General features: G+C 37.2%; 1 protein-coding gene across 1 annotated transcript in view; it reads left to right on the top strand.

The window, feature by feature from the left end:
* The first annotated feature begins 472 nt into the window (after positions 1–472).
* The window catches only part of col9a2 (procollagen, type IX, alpha 2), a 34,802-nt gene continuing 12,649 nt past the window's right edge, over positions 473–22,625 (top strand). The window contains exons 1-22 of the mRNA XM_049475326.1: positions 473–799; positions 2,326–2,400; positions 5,930–5,965; positions 6,128–6,190; positions 6,700–6,753; positions 7,941–7,976; positions 8,240–8,263; positions 8,661–8,714; positions 10,780–10,833; positions 12,201–12,251; positions 14,149–14,205; positions 14,348–14,401; positions 17,971–18,024; positions 18,124–18,177; positions 18,722–18,775; positions 18,872–18,925; positions 19,012–19,065; positions 19,176–19,229; positions 20,550–20,603; positions 21,172–21,216; positions 21,693–21,746; positions 21,906–21,959. Of these exons, the coding sequence (XP_049331283.1) occupies positions 737–799; positions 2,326–2,400; positions 5,930–5,965; positions 6,128–6,190; positions 6,700–6,753; positions 7,941–7,976; positions 8,240–8,263; positions 8,661–8,714; positions 10,780–10,833; positions 12,201–12,251; positions 14,149–14,205; positions 14,348–14,401; positions 17,971–18,024; positions 18,124–18,177; positions 18,722–18,775; positions 18,872–18,925; positions 19,012–19,065; positions 19,176–19,229; positions 20,550–20,603; positions 21,172–21,216; positions 21,693–21,746; positions 21,906–21,959 (1,152 nt within the window). The 5' untranslated portion in view covers positions 473–736. The remainder of the gene's footprint in view (positions 800–2,325; positions 2,401–5,929; positions 5,966–6,127; positions 6,191–6,699; positions 6,754–7,940; positions 7,977–8,239; positions 8,264–8,660; positions 8,715–10,779; positions 10,834–12,200; positions 12,252–14,148; positions 14,206–14,347; positions 14,402–17,970; positions 18,025–18,123; positions 18,178–18,721; positions 18,776–18,871; positions 18,926–19,011; positions 19,066–19,175; positions 19,230–20,549; positions 20,604–21,171; positions 21,217–21,692; positions 21,747–21,905; positions 21,960–22,625) is intronic.

Genomic DNA, 22,625 nt, shown 5'->3' on the forward strand with positions numbered 1-22,625 from the left:
GAAAGAAAAGAGAGAAGGATGGATGATCACAGCCATCAAACCATGCTGAACTTCTTATATTTGTGCACTAAGAGTGGCATAAAGTTATCCAAAAGCAGTGTGTAAGACTGGTGGAGGAGAACATCTTGTTTGTTATTCCAGGCATTTCTCATCTTCTGCAAATAAATGCTCTAAATGACAATATTTTTATTTGGAATTTGGGAGAAATGTTGTCCGCAGTTTATAGAATAAATTAACAATGTTCATTTTACTCAAACTATAAATAGCAAAATCAGAGAAACTGATTCAGAAATTAAAGTGGTCTCTTATTTTTTCCCAGAGCTGTATATTTCTTTTTCAGTGGGGATGTAAAATGAACTCTCTGTCCAATTAGCTCCTGTTGGTGGTTTCATATTCATGAGAATGATAATTAGCCTAAAGCTCCACCCCCTCAGGGGTCCTCAGGCCTGTCCGGTTCTCACAGTGCTGGGCTCTGAGCTCCCTGAGTTCTCAGGGGCTGGCTGTACAGTTGGGTTACACCTCTCATCCCCCCACTCAGGTCCCTGCAGCTGAGTTTTTTCTCTTCTGTTCTGGGCACCTCACACTCTCACACACACACACACACACACACACACCTTCTCTTGGCCGGAACCTTTCTGTCCTGGGCTCAGAGGCCAGGAGAAGAGAGGCAAGGCGAGGAGTAGTCCCTGGGAGCGGTGGTTCTGAAGGAGAGAGGAGCCAGAAGTAAGCCTTCACCATGGCTGGGTGTTTCACCATCCTGGTCCTGCTGCAGACGCTGTTCCTGGCTCTGGCTCAAGTGGTGAGTGAAGCTGCAGAGTCTGGTTGTCTGGTCTTTGGTGATAGTGCTGCTGCTGCTGGTGCTGCTGTTGGATGGCTTGAGGGCTCTGAGGTTGCCAGGGAGAGACATAGCGGGCTGGAAGAGAGTGTAGTACAGTAGTTTATCTCATTTTCAGTACATCTACATTCAGTAGATGATTGGCCATGCATATTTAGTTTCTGGTCAGATATTGTTGCTGTTGGACAATATATGCACTTTTCTTTACTTATCTTTACTTATTAAGCTTCATTATGACTTGAAAATCACACCAAGAGCTTCCTCGATCGATTACCATTTTTGGACTATGCTTCCTTTCATGCTTCTCAATTATATTCTTGGTGGTTCTATATGGTTCAGTGTGAACATTGCATTAATTAGATTTAGCTGGATTTGAGTGAAATAAATGAAAAGAAGGACCAAGATGTGGCCTAGGCACAAATGGAATGTGGTGGCTGTGTGAGGGAAAACACACATACACACACAGGCAAACACACTCCACAAGGGCCCCTTTCAGACTCTCTGTTAGTGGTCTCTATGCCTGAACCAGCAGAATCACACCTACATGGGAATGTTTGTTAAACAAACTCTGAACTTTGGAAGATTTGGAATGTCTAGATTTGATGATCTGATGCATTAAATATTTTCTTTTTGTCATAAAAAGACATGCCATCTTTGTAATGTATGTTAATTGTAATTATAATCAATGTACATGACAATCTGATGCAAAACTTAATTAAGCTTAGGATGCTGGAGGGGGGCTGGGGTGCAAGGCCTCAGTAAACATCTCCCTCCCCCAAATTTTGAGTCTCCCAGCAAACATTCTTTAGTTTTCGTGTACATTCCTTAACTAGAACTTTGAATTCTGTTTGAATTATTTAAGTATTTAAGTATTTATTGTGCATACGATGTTCACAATAAATTTGCTTTTTTTGATCGCACTATGCCTTTAATTATCATTCAGTTATGATTTACAGTAGGACTGGATGATATAGCCAGCTTTTTTATTACTTTTTATGACATTACATATAATTCTGCTGATATTGATAAAAAAACAATATAAAAGCACAAAAAAATTGCCATGTCCGTACATACAAACATATGTAAAATGAATTTGCCAATTTAATGTATAGTAATGCACCCTGTAATGAACATCACACAGTGAAAGATGTTGGTAAATGTGTTTAAAATCATAATATTATTATTGAAACATTTCTTTATTGCCACATATAATATTATTAATAAATTATTCTCCATTGTATTGATCAGATTCCATCCCACAGATATTATTGTTGTAGATGCATCACTGGTTTTGCATTCAGTTCATTGTTGTAGTTTCACCCTTTGTATCATTAATAATACAAAGTGATGTTTTTTGATGAATTATCGTGAGTTATAAGCTGATTATCCCCTTTGTTAAGATGTTATTGGATTAAACCCATGTATGCCATATATATATATTTTAAAAGTGAAAATCTGAGAGCCTATATTTTGCTCGTTTTTCGTTTCAGAACGGTCCTCCAGGAGCACAGGGCCCGCCCGGTCCCCCCGGCCCTTCAGGTACCCCCGGAGCCGACGGCATTGATGTGAGTTCTGCGGTGCCACAAGTTGGAGCCATACAAAGATAGTCATTGTGTGCTCAGTTACATGGGCAGTGCAACCGTCTGCAGTGCCACAATTTTCTCAACAGAGGGCGCCAGAAATGAAAACAAGTGTACAATAGAGTTCTTTCTGTTAATGCAGAGAAGCAGCTTTACAAGGTAAACTGTGGGGAGGCCCTTATTAAGAGTCTAGTAATCTGATATTCAGTGTGTTTGAGCAGTAGAGGACTGGTCTGTAGAAGAAGACTGGACACTGCTGGTACAGTGACTGGAGTCATTTCTGTAATGCTAAATGAGCACTAAATTATGGCATATAAAAGTATTTTCCATATTTATTAAACATACAAAATACAATGGTCTTAATTTATTTATTATTAATGATCAGATGTGAATCTTAATGATAAGGTCTTATGAGAGAGGAGAATAGAAAAGCATGATAATACTGCAGGCCTACACCTGGCCAAGACTGGGTTAGTACAAATGCTCATTTTGCAAATGGGACCTTTAATAAAAGCCCAGATACATGCAGGGAGGGTGTCTGAAGGTGGGGCATGTTTATGGGAGGAGTCACTCAGCCCATAAAATGATGAACACACACATACACACTTACTTTTTAAGGAACTGGACTTTCCAGAAATTTAACATACAAAGTGCCTTTTTAGTAACATTTATGGTAACATTTACTTAGGTCAAGTGTGTATAAGTTCAACAGAAATTAAATGTTTAGTGATTGTGAAAATTGTAAAAAATAATATTTGTAATTAGTTTATAACTGAAATTAATAGTTCAAACTGTGTACATTCTAAATTGCCATATATAATACATGAGCACATGCGCAGTACTTTCTATTAGCTAAAGTTTAAATATAAAATAATATAGTAACACTTTATATGAATGTTATCTTTATAAGATTCTATTAATATACTCATAACAGATTATAATGCATTCATAAGGCATTATAAACATGATTATACATATTTATAAAAATGTATAACCCATCATAACCATGTTAATTTTGCATCACGAATTGTGATCATAATGCATTAATAGCTGTGTTAATAACATATCATACGTCAATACCAAGAAACTAAATAATATTAGTTATAGTCACTTATAATGTATTATAACAGCTCTTTGTGTGCTCCAAGTAAAGTCACATAATTTCATTATGGAACTAGATTATTAGTGATAGATATATAAACTATTTTAACATATATATTATACACACAGCTTATGATCTATTATGATCACGTGTCATATAATATATGATATCATATATTATACTGGACTTTTCAGATATAACGTCATATAATGTCATATAACATCATATAACGTAATATAATGCCTTATGAATGCATTATAACATGTTATGAGTGTGTTTATAGAGTCTAATGGAGATGACATTTATAGAAAGTGTTACCAATAATATATATATAAAATACCACAAATCCAATAATATATCTTTCTGCTATCTACTTTTTGGAACTATTCTTTTAAGTACAGTTATTGGAAATTATTTTTACATTAATTTTACTGGTTATGTTATACACAACAGACACTTAAAATGCATATTACAATACTCAAAATTAGAGATCATAGTAGGAATTGATGAATAAACAATGTCAATTGACATTATTTTTTTTACAAGAATATTTGTCCATAAATTCTCAAACTGTCTTATGTCACATAATGAATAAAGGTCAATAATTGTATTATCATCTATAACCCTGGTAATTATTTCACATACTTCCAAGAGTTCTTTTTTATCTTCCACTTGGATTTGTTGAAGAAATTGTATATATTTATCTGCAAGGGCAGAGGTTAAAATTATCCGACTTTTTGTATAATAATATGAAACATCAGCCAAAATAAAATTAATTTTGGTTGTGCATCCATATCACTATTAATATCACTGATAATACTATTAAATCATGCTATTGGCCTTTGGATATACATAGCACACTGTAATTCCAAATAAGTCCTCAGGTTAGATTTGGTTTAGCATACCTGATTTAGCATGTCAACTACTTATTAACTTACAGATATGCTGTGTTCTATTTAGTTTAGAAATGGAATTTCAGAGATGGGAATCCCAGCTGGATTTTCAGTGCTTATTCACAGTTGATTTAACATCAAATTAAGGTTTAATCAACTTAATTTTTTTTAAAAAAGATGAATCAACATTAATATTGTGATGTTGTTTCAACATCTTACTTTTCAACATTTAATAAACTATAAAATGCAATCCATTTTCATTCTACAATGTACACTCTTGTTACAGGTAAAGGGTTTAATAAAGACAGTGGTTCTGTATAGAAACATCAACACTGGAACAACATCTGCATCTTAAAAGCTTCTTCAGATTGAAGCATAACATAATTACAATTACAATTACAATTTATTAAAATATATAAAATATTAAAATATATAAAAATATAATTAAAATATGAATCCTATGATTAAAATATGATCTTATGATTAAAATATGATCTTATGATTAAGAAATATAATATAATATAATATTATCTTAATATAATGCCGGAAAATGCATTGTTATCAATACCTATTAATCATTTTTAGCAACACCAGTTGATAACAATGCATTATACAGTATTTTACACATCCAAAGACCAGAAAAACATGTCCACAGATAGACGTTAGACAGTACTTAGTGTAACTAAATTAACGAAACACAAATACTGAACAAAGCAGTGCTAATAAACTGTGTAATACTACTGCTTTTACTACTGTTCATATGCAGGGGAGCCATTTTGTATATTGAACTGTTGGTTTGTTAAAACTCTCCTTACTTTCAGAATCAGAAATCCAACTTGTTGGGCTGTTAAAGGTTAAACTTCCTACTTGGAACTCGGATTCTGTAATGCAGCATCGTTTAATTACATTAATATTCTTAGAATTCAGGGGCGCTGAGTGGTCCAGCGGACTAAGGCGCTGCCACTATGATCAGCGGGAGATTGCTGGTTTGAATCCTAGTCATGCAGCTTGCCATCAGCTGCCGGAGCCCTGAGAAAGCACAATTGGCCATGCTCTCTCTGGGTGGGTAGATGGCGCTCTTTTCCCTCATCACTCCAAAGGGTGAAGTCGCTCAGAACAGGGCATCTGTGAGCTGATGTATCAGAACCGAGTCGCTGCACTTTCCTCCGAGTGCGCTGTAATGCTACTCAACAATGCTGCATCAGCAGCAGTTGGAAAAGAGGTGGTGTCTGACTATACATGTATCGGAGGAGGCATGTGCTAGTCTTCACCCTCCTTGTGTTGTGGCATCACTTGTGATGGATGATATACAGCTGTTTAGCAGCTGAATGGGTAGGGCAATTGACCTAGAAAATTAAATATATATGTCTTATTTGCTTGGCAGTTTGACATTTTATTGAAGTTTGAGGTAAAGTTGGAAAGGAATATAGAGTTTTGTACACTTCAAGAGTACAGACCCAGAATGCAATGAGAATTGTTTGCCTTTGTTCTAACAATCTTTTTTCAAATATTTTTACAGGGTGATAAAGGACCTCCTGGCCCTCCTGGACCACCAGTAAGTGACTGTCAGAGAGTGTTAACAATATTCTTATAGATGCTCCTTTTAAAACTTGACTATAAACCTTACATTCCTCCCCAAAATGAATCTTTTTTGACTGCACTTCTATATCCCGCAAAAATATATTTTCCACATATGTAATTGTAATCCACTTTGCAGGGTCAGAAGGGGGAATCAGGCGAGCCTGGACCAGACGGACCTCCTGGGGAGGATGGAATTGATGTGAGTTCATGTCTAGCTCAGAAGTATTTTGTGTCTAACACTGTATTATATGAATACTGATGAAATGCTTTTGTGATGCTCTTGCTAGTGCAACACTGAAGTTAAGTATTGCTTTCTTACATGTATTCACTGCCTAGCTCTCTAGGAAGGGATGCAGGTCTCCCTGACCCGGCCTTTCCAGTCACATGATTGGAATCACAGCATTAGAGCAGGGATTTTGTTGGATAATCTGCTTTGGAATGTCAGTGCAATGCTGTCCTTTCTAAAACTGTCAAAATGAGTAAATTATGAATAGTAAGTCCTAAATAGAATGAAGGAAAGAAGGCCCCAATGTTGGCATCATAATTAGTTCTGAAGCATCACAGCCTTTACTTAAATCTTCAAGAGAAAAAGACCTAAAATACAATCTTAAAATATAAATGATTAATTCTCACTTGTATGCAAATATTTAAGGAATTTTGTGCAGATGAATATTTTAACACTCCTCTCTGTATTTCTCTCTTTTCAAGGGTTTGATTGGAGGAAAAGGTGAAAGAGGTCCAGTCGGACGTCCTGGACAAAAGGTTGGTAAAGAGGCAAATCCGATACTAACTGAACTGCAGTGACACACTGTGTTTTCATCTCAGTGGCTGGGGAGAATGATTGCTGGTTCAGCGATTTGCTCCAAAGCACCATTAACCCACATATCTCTGAAGCTTTTGAATAGATTGTATTCACCTTTATGGCATTTTGTAAAAGCATTTAGCCTGATTTACATACAATTTTATCAAAGATAGGTGAATGTATAGTATTAAGGGGTTTGCTCTGAGTGGTCTAGCGGTCTAAAGTGCTGCCACTATGTTCAGGAGATCGCTGGTTCAAATCCTGTTCATACAGCTTGCCTTTAGCTGCTGGAGTCCACAGAGAGCACAACTGGCCTTGCTCTTTCTGGGTGGGTAGATGGCGCTCTTTCCCCTCATCACTCCAAAGGGTGATCTCTGCAGCACAAGGTGTCTGTCAGCTGATGGATGGGAACCGAGTTGCTGCACTATCCTCCAAATGCTCTGTGATGCTACTTGGCAATGCTGCATCAGCAGCAGTTCAAAAAGAGGCGGTGGCTGACTAACAACACATTCTACCGGCCACTGTATTTGTTTGTATTTTTGTTTTATAATGTTATACAATGCTTAATTTCTACAGACAAAAGGATTTCTGTGTATTCATATTTATTATGGAATGATACAATATTAGATTTTTACAGGCATGGGCGTTGAGCGGTCTAAAGCGGTCTAAAGCGCTGCCACTATGATCGGGAATTTGCTGGTTCGAATCCTGGTCCTGCAGCTCACCTTTAGCTGCCAGAGGCCTGAGAGAGGACAATTGGCCTTGCTCTCTCTGGGGGTAGATGGCACTCTTTCTGTGCCGATCAGCACAAGGCATCTGTCAGCTGATGTATCGGAACCGAGTTGCTGCACTTTCCTCCGAGCACACAGTGACACTACTCGGCAATGCTACATCAGCAGTTCAAAAAGAAGCGGTGTCTGGCTTCACATGTGTCGAAGGAGGCATGTGCCAGTCTTCACCCTCTTTGTGTTGTGGCATCACTAGTGATGCGGAATATACAGCTGAGTAGTAGCTGAATAGGTGGGACAATGGGCCGAGCTAAATTGGGAGAAAATCGTAAAAAAAATATATATATATATATTACAGACAAAGTGGGATTGATTTATATTCATTTTTAACCATTTTTATTCTTTCTTGATTGTCACAGGGACTACCAGGGCTTACTGGTCCAGTAGGACAAACTGTAAGTTAAATATTGTTGAATATATGACATTAGTTGAACCTGATGCAGTTGATTACTGAATTATTTTGTATTACATTTACAAAATTAATTTAATAATTCATGGTAAAGCACATGCACTTCCATTTTTTATTTCTTTTTATTAATATTGTGTACATTACAGTAGTGGCATAATGTGGAAATTACTTATATAACTAAGACAACATTCATGTTTCATTAAATAGGAGACTTTTCAACAATTATTTCTTTCTTTTGTACTCCTATAGGGACCTGGGCTTCCTGGACTTCCTGTAAGTACTAACAAATTTCAGCATACTTTTGATACCTATACCATTACATAATCATTTGGATTTGTATGTTGGTATATACAGTACTTCAATTCTTCACTTTCAAACAACATTACAGTCTTATAGCAGTTCCTGAATAATGTATACAATCGGTTGTTACTGAATATTATCACTCAAAAAAAAAGTCTAGGATTCAGCAGGTAAATTAGAGAAGGCACATGCGGTCAACACATGAGCTTAAGTTTTTGTTATTAACCATAATCTGTAGCTGGTTCACAGTGATAGAACTGTTTATTTTCTTTAATTTGGAACTGTCAGTCAAAGTTGGTTTAAATTCTGTTGCAGACATTTCTGCTCATCATTCAAATGCTGTCTTTCTTACTGTCTGTTCTGTCTACAGGGAGCACCAGGCGCAATTGGGCTTCCAGGGAAAATGGGAGCTACAGGCCCGAAGGTTTGTCCTACTGATTTAGATTACCACAAGGAATTAATATCACAATGTGACTTGACATAATATTGTTAAATTTGAGTTGATCATATTCCCTAGTTTTTAACTAATTGCCTATAAATGCTGCCATGTACAGCAGCATAACGATTAACTTAGCCTTGATTAGCTTCAGGCGAAAGAAGCTGTGGAAAAAAACAGAGAAGAAACAGAGTTACAGCTATTCCTATCAGCTCTACCATTTGGGAAATTAGAGCGTGTTTCAGATATGAAACAATGATTTTGATTATCCAGGGATGTGACAAGGCATGTTCATGATAACTGAGCACAATTTAAATTACTTTCTATCCAAATGTATCTAAACACCCATTATAATGAGTGAATTTAGCTACTTTATGGTGCATCTATTTCTGACACAGATGTTCACTTGTAGACACACAACTCATACAATCCCTACAGAAGAGCTTTGAGCCCTATCTTACACTCTGCACAAGGTGTGTTGCGATGCTCATCGTGATCTTACACCCTAAGAACAGTCGGTTTTCATGCATTGCGCTTGCATCATTTAAATAGCAAAGACGGATATATCTACACTGATAGACATGGTGGTCTGGGAGTGAAGTGTGTTCAGGTCAATTTCTGGCATATCCCTATTTAAGCAACGGAAAACACAGGTGCCCCACTGTCTGAAATGAACCTAGACAACAGTCAACCCTCAGACGTTCATTGCTATCTTGGCAACACAGACACATCGTGACATAAGGACATGCAGCAGTGCACAAACCCAACTTTGACGTCAACTAACCAACTAACCAAATAGAGTACCTAATAGGAGTGTGCCATATCATATCAGACACGATAATATCGCTAACATTTTTGAATATTGTGAACGATAATATACCCTAAAATATCGTGCCTTATCACCCACCCCTAATTGTCACATTACACGCAGGGTAACACAGGGTACTATTTTTTTGCTGTTTTTAGCAAAAGACAAATTCACACTGTTCTCATTTACCATTATATATCCATTAGAGACTATAGAGATTAGAGATTATATTTGTCCATCATAATTTATTTTACTTTAATCCTGGATATATGGAGATATTTGGAGTGCAATATTATTAGCCTCATGACATTCTGGATCATTGACCTTTGTTACAAATGTGATAAAATTCGTTTTTTTTTAATATCTTAGTTAGTGGTGTGCCATATCAAATAGTATACAATAATAAAATGTCATATTCATTTTGTTGCAGTGGTGTATTCTTGAAATATCTTTTTTTTTAATTCAGTGTTTTGTCATAGAGTATCATTATCAAGAGTATCATTATCATGAAAATACCATTAAATATTGTGATATAATTTTAGGGTCATATCGCTTACCCCTAGTACCAAATAAAAGAAAATTGCTGTTCTTGTAAATCACATGCTCACTTATCTTTTTCCATCCACACCATACCAAAGAAACATTGAAGCAGCCTAAATCAAGCTTGACCATGCACGATTGATGGCTCAAAATAGGGCCCTAACACAGACTGACACTATGACCTGAGGATTACAAATATTAATCCTGAGTCACGTTGCTACGCCATCAGCAGCCAGAGCCTGAGAGAGCTACATTTGTGGAAAACATTGGGGAAAAAGTATAGCATAGTCAACAGAACAGGTCATCCTGGAACAGAGCAGCCATGCTCAATTCATATGAGTGTTGGATAAAGGAGAATAAAGCTTCCCCTGCACTAGACTGTAGAACAATGATTGCGCTCCATCCAATACCTTTGACCTGAAGACCTTTGGAATGGGATTTGTTATCCAGAATTATTAACGCAAATCGGTTTAGTAGCTAACCTCACAAATGTTCTTGTTACTTGATGCACTCAAATCAGATGATAAACAGAAGGAGATTTAAGCTGTACCATTCCACTTATAGACTTATATGATGATTAAAATGAATAGTATTGAAATAGTATTAAGTGATAAGTGATGAAAAAAAAGATAAAGCACTCATTCTAAACTTTTATGAAGACTGTTCTAAGTAATATCTGTGTTCATTTTCTGTATCTATTTTCAGGGAGTAATGGGACCTGCTGGACCTCCAGGATTGCCAGGACCTCCAGGAAAGCCTGTAAGTTGTAGCAGAACTATGAACTAGCAAATCAAAGACAGGAAAAGGCTTTTTTCTGTTGTTTTTTAACTTATTAAGTCGCCATATAGAGTATACTAAAATGCCTTAAGCTTAAAAAGTGACTAATTTGAGAAGATGCCTTAATAAAGTACTTGGACAAAAGTATTGGGACACACTTAGCAATTATTTGAATTTAATTCCAACAGTCTTTTTTATTGACAATTGGAAGCGTTTGTGAGCCACAGCAACTCAGCCATGAAGTGTCAGACCATGTACAGTTATAGAGCAGTGTTGAGGACTCAGGAAGTCTTCGAAGCTCTGTCGAATATAACAGAACAGTTTCTGCTGTTAGAGCTGCAAAAGGCTTATTATTATTATGTGGTTTTGAACCACAGAGTTTAAGATGTGATAAACAAAAATATTTGCAAAAATAAAACATTTTATTTAGGTCAAACTCAATGATTTGACTGACATAGTACAGTCACGTGACTGACTAGCTAGCTGAGTTTTATACATTATGGAGGGAAAGCGGGTGTAAACACGAGGTGACCGCATGGCCGCAGACAGCCTGTCCCAAGCTGTGCACCGCTATTCTGAACAATTTTGCGCAGATAGTTTCAGCTACAGCCGGAAACGTGCTTTTAATTCTAGAAAAACATTTATATTTACTTTTTTAAAGGCCATTTAAATGCTTGATTATTGTTGTTTAGCTGTTTTCCTTGGGTTTGGAGTGCTTGGCTGACTCTAAAGGGCTGACTCAGCTCTCGGTCGTGAGACAGCGTGCGGGTGGGGGCGGGGCTGGTGACATCACAGGTCCTGCAATGTTTAATATGAAATATAAAAAAAAAACATTGCAATGTCAAATTTTTCCAATATCGACATGCCACTGTTGCCCTTTCTATTTACGTGTTCTAACGTCTTATTAATGGTTTATAAACTCTTTATAAACCCCTTTTTAAAGGAGCCTTATTTTAAAGTGGTACCAAAAGGCTTGGTCAATGGAATGTTTTGTGGTGTGTTAGTTGGGATGCAAGTCACAAAAGATTGAAAATCACTGCTTCATATTAATGTCTATAGATTCAGAATGACATGTCCTAAATGCTCCTGTCTGTGTCCCAATACTGCTGTCCATGTAATATTTATAGCCTAGATCAGTCATGTAAGAATTTTTATGCTAGTGTTGTTTTGTGTAAAAAGTGTAAAAGCCAAATAGTTCACTTTAGGTTTCTTAAAAGAATGTGTCAGTGTTTAAAGTGCACCAGTACCCTTCTGCTCTACAGTAAGAACCCTGCTATTACTTCGTGCCACTCTCTCTCTCTGACAGCGCACCTTCTGCTTCTGTTTCATTATCTGTTTCTCATATCCAGGGGCCGCCTGGAAAATTCTTGGGTGGAGAAGAAGGCAGTGCTGACTTGCAGGTGAGATGATTGCTCTAGATAAAGCTCCCTCAATTTCCGCAGTATGTCTACTCTCTGCCAGCGTGTCAGTGACAGCGTAAATAACAAAATTTATTCTTTCATCCTTTGTCGCTTTGGCACCTGACTTTTTTGTCGTATCATCTGTTGGATTCCTGGGAACACAGTGCATATCACATTTTGTTGAACTGCATTTACTGAAGTTCTCTGTGGTCAAACTTATAAAACTTATAAACTTATTTTATATATAGCACAGCAAGATCCTACTGTAATCCATTACCCGCTTTGCCTCTTGCTGGGCTTCTCCTTCCTCTTATTGATTCACAGTTCATGGATTTCTTTCATGAGCTCCATTAAACGGTTTTCTTCAAAGGTCTGTGCCCATTAGTACCCTCTTAGATTCAGGTCCATGGCTGGATGCTAACTTGCCAAGAGTTTATGCAGTGTGCAGAAGGATCATTACTGAACGTGGTCCAGAAGTTCATCTTCACCTCAGCTTCTCTCAAGAACCCTGTAGACACTGCTTACAGATTCTTCCTCCTTTTAATTAGAGGCTGGTGCTTAGATATGGAAGGCGAGAAAAACTAAGCTTTCTCTTCTTTCTGTTTTTTTTTTTGTACCACTCTCGCTTTCGCGTGTGTAGCATGATGAAAGTGATATGTAGAAAATGATAAATTTATATTGATTGGCACTTACTGTACATAATTTAGGACTTTAAAATAGATTTTAAATAATAGTATTAATAATTAAATTCAGTCTAACCAGTAGTACAAACTTTGAGGGAACATCAACCCAGTACTTATAAACATGTTCAAATGAACTGCAAAGTGCACTGATAAGTGTGAAAGGTCAGTCTAACGTATTTTTATTTGAATTTTCTGACTGTTTGAGGCTAAATCCAAAATTATTATTATTATTTTTTTTTTAATTATGTAGTGCAGTGTACAATTAATAAGTTTTCATCCATTTTACAATTTTATTTTTTTCGTCTTTGCCCCTCACAATCGTAATTTCAGGAAAAAAAAATATATTTTCTTTATTTTCAGATTTTTTCATTTTTTGCAAGGTGGATAATACCGTCAAATAGGGGTTACAAAACACAACTCTGAGAATCGAGAGAAGATTTAACTTTTAATTTTTTTAAAGTTCTGTTTGCGAAAGGCTAAATAATTGAAAAATTGGATGAAAACACATTTCATTTTCTCTGTACTGAATGGAAAAATAAAAAAGTTTTATACACAATCTTCTATTTTCGAATTGAGCTTGATATAGTCAGATCTCTCTGCATAGTTTGGTGGTGCTCTCTCCCCTTATCAGTTCCTAATACTACCTAGTGAAGCTGTATTGGCTGCAGATCGAAAAAAGTAGGGGCTCACTTCATGTTTTGGATAAGGCACATTCTTACACTCCTAATGTCAGGAGCATTGTGAGTACTAGGGCGAGTTCTAGATAGAGGGTGAGCCAGTTGTCTCAGCTAAACTGGAGATTTAAAAAAATCTTGATTAAATATTCAGTTGAAAGTATTGAAATTGTTGAACAACTTTTATTCAGGTGGACCATGTTTTTCTCCCTCTCGAGTAAAGTTGCCATTGTTGGATCAATACTAGTTTTCGATATTGATAATTAACAAATTTCACATTTTTACCATTATATGTCAATATACTTTTCATAGTTTTTAATTTAGGGGACCAGCTTTGACATGGAGGTGTTGTGTTATTGTGTTAGCATTGCACTGGTATGAGTGTATCAGACACAGCAGTGCTGCTGGAGTTTTAAAACACTGTCCACTCTATTAGACACTACCTTGTAGATGTAAATTGGAGACAGAATCTCATCTTGCTGCTGCACAGTTTGTGTAATCCTTCTTCCATGGTTACTGACGCAAATGTCTTCTGTTTAGTGTCCAACCAACTGCCCACCTGGTCCTAAGGGTCCCCAAGGACTGATGGGCGTTAAGGTAAGTTCATCATTAAAATGAACTGAAAGCCTAGCATGATAACAGGTTCATTATAATACACATGACTTTGGATTTTTAGTAGTGAATAGTAGGTTCACTGCATGACAAGGATGTGACGGTTTGGTTTATTTATTTTTTGCAGGGACACAAAGGTCATGCTGGTATCTTGGGAGATCCTGGAAGCATTGGAAAGACGGTACAGAGATCCTTTTAACCTTATTTTCTTTCTTTAGAAGTTTAGAAGTTCTGGAACTTCTGCCTCCTTGTACCTTGTATACTTCAATATATGATCGCTGTAGGCATCAGACAAAAAAAAAAGCTGAGTTGCTTTAGCGGACTCATCCATAAGGAAATACTGTTAATATACACTTTGAAGTGAAATTTAAAAGTGAAAAATGCTACAAATCCAGAAAAACAAGAATACAGCATTTCTATAGGGGAGAGAATTTGGATTTCCAGATGAGATTAAGCCTAATCCTTGACTACACATCCCAAAAAATTGTCCAGGACTAGACTTAATCTCTATTTGAGAAATAAACCCTAAAGATTTGGCTCTCTGGAATTATAAGAGGATCAGTTCAGTTCAATTTAGTGGTGAATTGGTGGTTTGAGCAAAGGGTTATTGATTATTAGTGTTGTGAAAATGACCTCCACAGGGCTGGTAGAATAAGTTCTTTCTACAGTACGCTGCCTTCAAGCTTAATCTTAGGCCATTACGTTTGGTACATTTGGTCAAGTGTAAAAGCTGTTTTCAGACCCAGAAAAAGTCCACCTGAATTTAGTGGTCTGAATTTAATTTCAAAGGGACTCATCAATGCATGTAGAAGTTATCCACTCCCTGTGCTATGTGTGGGGTTGTGTGATTGGTTCAATTCATCATGTAACTGCTTTGACTTATCTTACTCTAACTTACCTATCCTACTTATCGCACCTGCATGACTAAAAACCTTATTCCACGAAAATGATCATTGATCAGGTGTTCCTGCCTGATAAAATGCCATGATTGAATTCATGGAAAATCATGAAAAGCGATGAATGTATAAACATGTTAAATGTAATGGCTGATATACTGCCCACACACTCTACAGCATGTCATATACTATATATTGCTTATCCCTCAACTACAAACCAGGACAAGAAAGACCATTATAATGTATATGACATGGTCATAGTCATAGTCAGCTCTCGTACAGTAACCTGGTCTATGTCCTTGAGTCTGAGTCAGATTTATTATTCTTCATGTTCAGTTCATTCAGTTTCTGTTTGTTTACATACACTAATGACCTCTGATCCTCACTAGGAAGCACACTGTATATCAGAAGCAGATCCCTCGAATTTAGACTTCAAGGGAAAATATCCTTGTAGGATTGGAAAAAGCCTGAGTGTAAGCACGCAGATCATACGTAGGCAACTTTTCAAACAAACAAACAGACAAATGAACAAAGAGCAGCTCTCGCGCATCCACCCACTCACTCATCCAGAGCAGGATTAGCTCTAATGAAGCCCCCTGAGGCATATGAGTGGCACTAATCTGCGTGCGATTAGTCAGGACTAGCCCAGCTGAAAAGGCGAGGGAGAGGGTCAGGTAGTGCAGGAGGAGAGGGAGCTACAACGCTGTGCATTAATCAGATTTAATGAGCGCTCCACGGCCAGAAGGGCAGAGAGAATTTACCCATAGTGCCCTGCACGGTGGCATTTGAGGATTCAGTGATTGTAACACAACGCTGAGCATTTCAGCTTTTGGATTCTGGCTGCTCAGCCTTTCATGCCTATTAAGAACAGTCTAATAAAAGATCAGTTTTGGTGTCAGCGAGAAGCATTGACTAATAAAGACATCAGTGCAGAGTGACAGGATACACTGACTGAGCTCAGATATATTAAAGCTTATACTCAAAATGAATTAACAATCAAGGAATTGATAATAATAAATTATTTAAAAAGTCACTACCTCTCTTGCTAAACCAGACTCTCAATAGGTGCCTTAATTTTAGAATATATCATAGTGCCATCATTATCAGATACAGTATGTACTGTCCACACTGTTAAACCCAAGTGCACTTTTTTAATAAAATAATAAATATCATTTTAGTTCTACAGAAATATGGGCTTTCATATTTTGATAAGTTAACCTAACTCAAAAATTATGTGTAAGATCAGGTTTTTGGCCATTTATATTTTAAGCTATATTGATCTGAGTATTTACATTTGCCTGGGGTGTTTTAAACTTGATAAGTAAAACTCACACGTTTCCCATCGACTCCTAGCATCACACCCACCTTCAGTGTGTTATTGACCCCCTAGCTTCATTTTCTTAGGTATACTTTTATATTTTATTTGATAGCTGGCTGCTTGGCCTGAGTGCTGAAGGTTGTAAGAGCAAATTACAGGTGTCCCTGTTTACGAATATATTTTTTTACGGTTAATGTTTAGTCAATTAAGAAATTATAATTTTTTTAACAACAATAACATTGCCCACCTGAAGCAAATTTAATATGACTCCTGCGCTCTTAACTAGACTTTTATCTAAAACAACGCAACTGTTTCCCTAACTGCCTGGCCAAAAAAATATGATTTTTGGATTTAACTAAGTAAATGATCTGGGGTTGCTGCTGCAGTTGGTCTGCAGGTCTAGGTTCAGCAACAGTATGTGCTGAAAGAATGAGGTCAGCTGACTACCTGAATATACTGAATATAGACCAGGTTATTCCATCAATGGATTTTTTCTTCTCTTTCTTCCCTGATCGGGCTGGAATTGTTTGTGAAAGAGTGGTTCAGGGAGCATGAGATCATCATTTTCACACATGGATTGAGAGTTCACCACAGAGTCCAGACCTTAACCTCATTGAGAATCTTTAGGATGTGCTGGATGGAGAAGACTTTGTGCAGTGGTCAGACTCTACCATCATCAATGCTGCTGCAAGATCTTGTTGAAAAATGAATTCAACTCTGAATTAAAATAAATCTTGGGACATTGCAGAATCTTATCGAAACAAAACCAAAGTAAATGCCGCAATGAAAGCCAAAGCCGGCCCAACAAAATCTTAGAGTGTGTGACCTTTTTTTTGGCCAGGCAGTATATTTCTATGTTTCGTACTTGTTTGAAATGAACATCCTTATATGGATATCATGCTCATTCCTCAAAGATATGCTCTAATAAACGTCTTAATAATCATTAACTTCTCATCAGCTAATCTGAAAGCATTTGTCTACTAATTAGTCTCACTTTGATTCCTTATTCATTGTTCTTTGAACTTTTAGTGTTGTGTTCTGATTTTTTTTATTCAGCATAGTCCAATCTGTGTATGTTTTGTTGTGGAACATTTTAGTCTTGCCAATGTCCTGGAGCTTCGTTGAACAAGTGCTATATAAATAAACATAATATAGATTGTTAGCCTTTTTTTATTTCCAAGTGGGTATTGGCAAGAACTTAGTGATACAATACACATCACAATACAGCGCTTCCGATTCATTATATAGTGATACTGTAAGCAAGGTGATTGTTTCAATCCACACTGTCAAGTATAAAAATGACAAAGTTTTTATAACAAGTATATCAATGGTAACTACAGAGTACAACACTGCCATCTAAAGAGTAGGGTTAAAAACACAACATAAAATGAACCACTGTCTGACACCAATTTTTACATGTACAATCGATACAGCATTGCAAAACAAAATATTGATACTTTGATATATTAATATTGTCCTAAAAAACACTTTAAAAAAGGCCACTTTATGTCTTAACCCATCTTTTTATTATTATAGGGCACCAAAGGAGATGTTGGAATCTCTGGTGAGCAAGGAATACCCGGCCCTCCAGTAACGTATTCATTTATTTTTTTTTTTATTTTGTCATTTTGTATGAGGTATTTTGGAAACAAAATACTGTAGACTGACCTTCTTCTGATTCTTTCCCAGGGTCCACAGGGTCTGAGGGGTTACCCAGGAATGGTTGGACCAAAAGGAGAGACAGTGAGTCATCTAACATCTGAACTGTCAGCCATCAAAACACTAAGTGCACACTAAAACACTGGTGACATAAAAGGCTAAAAACTGCCAAACCTGCAGTATTAGCTTTTCTTTACCTAGGAAATAACACAGTCGCATAGTCTCCTCATCCACAAAAAATATCAATCACAGGCTTTTAGAAGCAGATGCTGCCTAAATCCTGAATCTTCTCCAATTACAAGCTAACCTGGCTTTGGCCCATATTCCTCCATCTGTAGTTAACGATCCCATGTAGTCATTTATCCTGGCATGACCACCAAAACATTCTGTCCAACTGAAAGCGTTTATCTGTTATTAGCAGAACAAGGCAGCTGTAATGTCTGCTGCTCTTTATTAGCAAAGAGCTAGCATATCCACTGACATCTACACTTTTCCTGAGGTATCTCACCGGAACAAATGATACTAAGAACAAATTCAGCATTACTGTTAAATCTCTACACCCCACGCTGTTATAAACCACCTTTTTATTTCTACCTTGTCATCACGGCTTCTTCATAATCTCTCTTAGGGCCCTCGTGGTTACAAAGGAATCACTGGTCCCATCGGCATACCTGGAATCCCTGTAAGTTTCAAAGTGCTCTCAGATGTTCCCTCTCTCGCTCTTTTTCATCACTGAAGAAGTTATATTTACATCAAACTTTCTTCCTGTGTCACGTAGGGTGAGGAAGGACCTCAAGGACCTCCTGGAGATGCTGGTGAGAAAGGTGATATGGTGAGTAGAGCTGATAAGCATTCACTTGATATTTCCTCTGCCCATTTCCTGGATATTTCCTTTTATCTGACTCCGTTTCCTTGCAGGGCGGACAAGGCGTCCAAGGACCGCAGGGAGGCGTAGGAAAGAAGGGTGAAAATGTGAGTAAAAACATAGACAAAGTAAAATAATTCCCTTTAAATTAAGCACTTTACCTTCAAAATATGTGAGCATGATCTGCAATAATGACATCATGAAATGTAATTCTCAGGGCCTTCCGGGTATTGATGGAAAAGATGGTACACCTGGCATCCCAGGAATAAAGGTATGAACTGATGTTTCAGATCTTTTAATCACCAAACTAAAAGCAAACTGATAAATGGAGAAGACAATGATAAACACATTTTCTAAAATGCAGGATTATAAATTATTGTAGCTTTTTATTGAGTCAAAAATACAAAAAATAAATTAAATACAGATATTTTAATGCAGTAGCTTAGCACCACCAAAGGATTTGGCACATTTACAGAGCATGAAAAAAAAAACATTATATAAAATGTGTCATATTAATCTAAAATCTAACAATATTTTGTTATTATTTTTTTTAAATATCTGCTGATACTAATATGACACTGATATATAATTTAGATAATTGACTACATTTACATTACCAGGCTGAAGAGACTCAGATATGATATTTTCAAATCGGTTTGGAGTCACTTTTATATCTGGTCATAGGTTAGCTACAAATCCAGTTTCTGGACATGTGGCATGAATGTAAACAGCCAGATCAGATTTCATGCGTTTTCTGCCTGTACTCTTGCACTTAGTGCTGTCATCATTAGCTAGCCCTGGTATTGTGCCGAATTCTGACTGTATTAGCACAGTGGATTATGCAATATTGTGATTCCTGTTCTTTCTTTTTTATATTGATTATTACATTTTTCCTTTACAACAAACAACAGAACACTGCTTAAGGAGAGTCAGATTTTGCCAGGGAGTTAAAATTCTGCAGAACACTGGCAGCATCGCAAAACAACTGTGGCAACGTGTGCATATTCTTACCATAATGTGCACGTGTGGCAATTCAAGAAAAGATTTATTCACATTAAAGACACACACACTTACATTTTTCAATCTGAACCACCAAGATTGATTGACACATTGATTAATGAGGCTTGTAATGTGAACAAAGCCATTGCACATCCTGAATACCTGCAATAACCACAGTATTAATGTTTGTTCAAGCTTCATTAACTGTGCAACCTTATTAGTGCTTAGATTCTCTACCGAACCCGACCCGACCTGAGGCCCGACCCAAACACGGGCTGGGCCAAGATTTACCACCACTTTCCTCGGGCTTAAGAAAATAATCTGTGACGTAGGCCTCTGTTTTTTAATGCTATTTTTATTTTATATAAAGCTATGGTGTGGTAATCACAATATAGCAAAGTAATACATCAAACTGTGTTTTAAAAAAGTTGCACAAGTGCACAGTGCACACTCCGCTTGTCCGTATTACGCACTTGTGCAGTGCAGTGTCGTGCATAGCCTTATTACTGTTTTTTGTGTTTTTGCACTTTATTTTTTTGGGCCCGATCTAAGCTTTAAACTTGATCTCATATGTATTATTCTCTCTTTCTAGGGTGCTCCAGGTCAGAATGGCAGACCAGGGCTACCTGGCCACCAGGGGACAGCAGTGAGTACCCATTTCAAATCTATACTGCATTATTTTCAATATTTATTGTTTTCAATATAAATCCATTGTTTCCTTTGCTGCAATGCTGCAGTAGTGATCATCTCATGCTTGAGGACACACATTCCCATTCAGCTTAAATCGCCAGCGACTGTGAACCCCCCTACCTATTCTCAACAGGCATAAACGGAAATAATTAAACAAAACGGAAGGCAAAGTGTCTGTGTGTTTTCTAGGCACGGGTCCAGACTGACCTCTGGGACCTCGCTACTTTAGAATTTATACTACCTTGAAATTGTCCTCTCTCTTGTTCTCTGCAAAAATTCATCATCATCAAACATGACTCTTTGTCCTGGTGGCTGTGGGTAATGGAGCATGCTGGGTGTGATCCACACCATCACTGCATACTCAGCATGCAGCAGAATGGAGGAGAGCCCTCTCTCCATCCAACAGCACAAGTTATCACTACTTCCTCTCTCAGAATATTGCTAGTGTGCAGAGTTCTTAGAGGAGGGACAAAGCTGTCACAACTCTGACCTTTTCTATTCTGTATTTCTTTCTTTTTTTTCAGGGTTTGCCTGGAAGCCCTGGGACCAAAGGAGGAGTGGGAGATAAGGTAAGACATATACAAGCTTGTTGCCTTGAGTGGTTTTTCATTATTGATGTCTTATTCTTTGGGTTGCCATGTAAGATCTAATGCAGACATAGTAGAGCACTTAATGTATTGTAGTGTCACTGGGGGCAGAGGCCAAAGTCCTGTTTAGCAACAGCATATTAAAAATGAAGAGAGAAAGCATGAAAAATAACTGCCATGAAGCAGTGGATCTCTTAATATGGTGGCTCCACAAGCAGAGACCCTTATTCACCATCCAGCACAACACCAGGAGGGTAAATAACGCCCCACCATTGGAACCACCACAACTACATTAAAGACCAAACACAGACAACACAAACTGCTTAATTAACACCAACAGACAGAAAAGGGCTTTTTACCTCCTCTATACTTGGTGCCACCACAGTATCGCCAAGTAAATTCAAACAATAATGCATCATCCAGACATCAGACCAACTCTAAATATCTTTTTTTCACAGGGAGAAACAGGACCCAGGGGTTTGATGGGCATGTCTGGTGCTCCAGGTCCACAGGTACCTAAGATATTTTTTTTGGAAAGCTGTTTCATTGCAATGTCAAAAGTGAGAGGCAATTTGTCATGTACTGCAAATTAGAAGCAAAAAAAAAATAAATTTTCTTCCCAAGACTGACACTTCCTGTCATCTCTCTCCCTCTCTTTCTCTCTCTTTCAGGGTGAGCCTGGGCCTCCAGGTGAAGCTGGTATGGAAGGAGTTCCAGGGCCAAAGGTGATGACTGGCAACTTTCTCATTTTTTGTAATCAAATGTTTTTAATTTTTCATTTCAGGAAAAAAAAAATGTAACATACATCACTGAATCTTAGAAGGAAAAATTGTGGCTACATATCCCAAGGCACTCTCCCCGAATGGCAGTTTTATTTCATTAAAGATACACTATTTAAAATCAACAATTATAATTAATACTGGATATAGTACAAAATTTTAAAACATTTAGGCTAACCTCTTGCCAGAATTTCCCAACCCTACAGTCGATCCCCCTTAGCACCATAAATATATGAGCAGCTGAGTTCCAGTTAAGTTCAAGGTTATACACCTGATGCAGAAAAGAATCATTTGCCTCTCCAGCTCAGGAAATGAGAGGTTGATAATGTTAGCATTTTTTATTGGCAGTCAATCCAGCATCCAAATTCTGTTATCTGCACAGGGGTGTATTTTATTTTAGTTGAATTTATTTTTCACTAACATTTATAACCAATTCCCACAATTCTCTCTTATTGTATCCCCTTACCATACCAACCAAATCATCATACATACTGTATATATACAAAATGTGGCAATGTGACACAGTCTGAATAGATGTTACATAAAGTCAGTTGCTAAGGAGAATAGAAAATGGATGACAGCAGTGAGAGAGGTATTCAGGTATGAAGGGAT

Source organism: Astyanax mexicanus, chromosome 3 (assembly GCF_023375975.1).
Source record: "Astyanax mexicanus isolate ESR-SI-001 chromosome 3, AstMex3_surface, whole genome shotgun sequence".
In the NCBI taxonomy this organism is placed as follows: Eukaryota; Metazoa; Chordata; class Actinopteri; order Characiformes; family Acestrorhamphidae; genus Astyanax; species Astyanax mexicanus.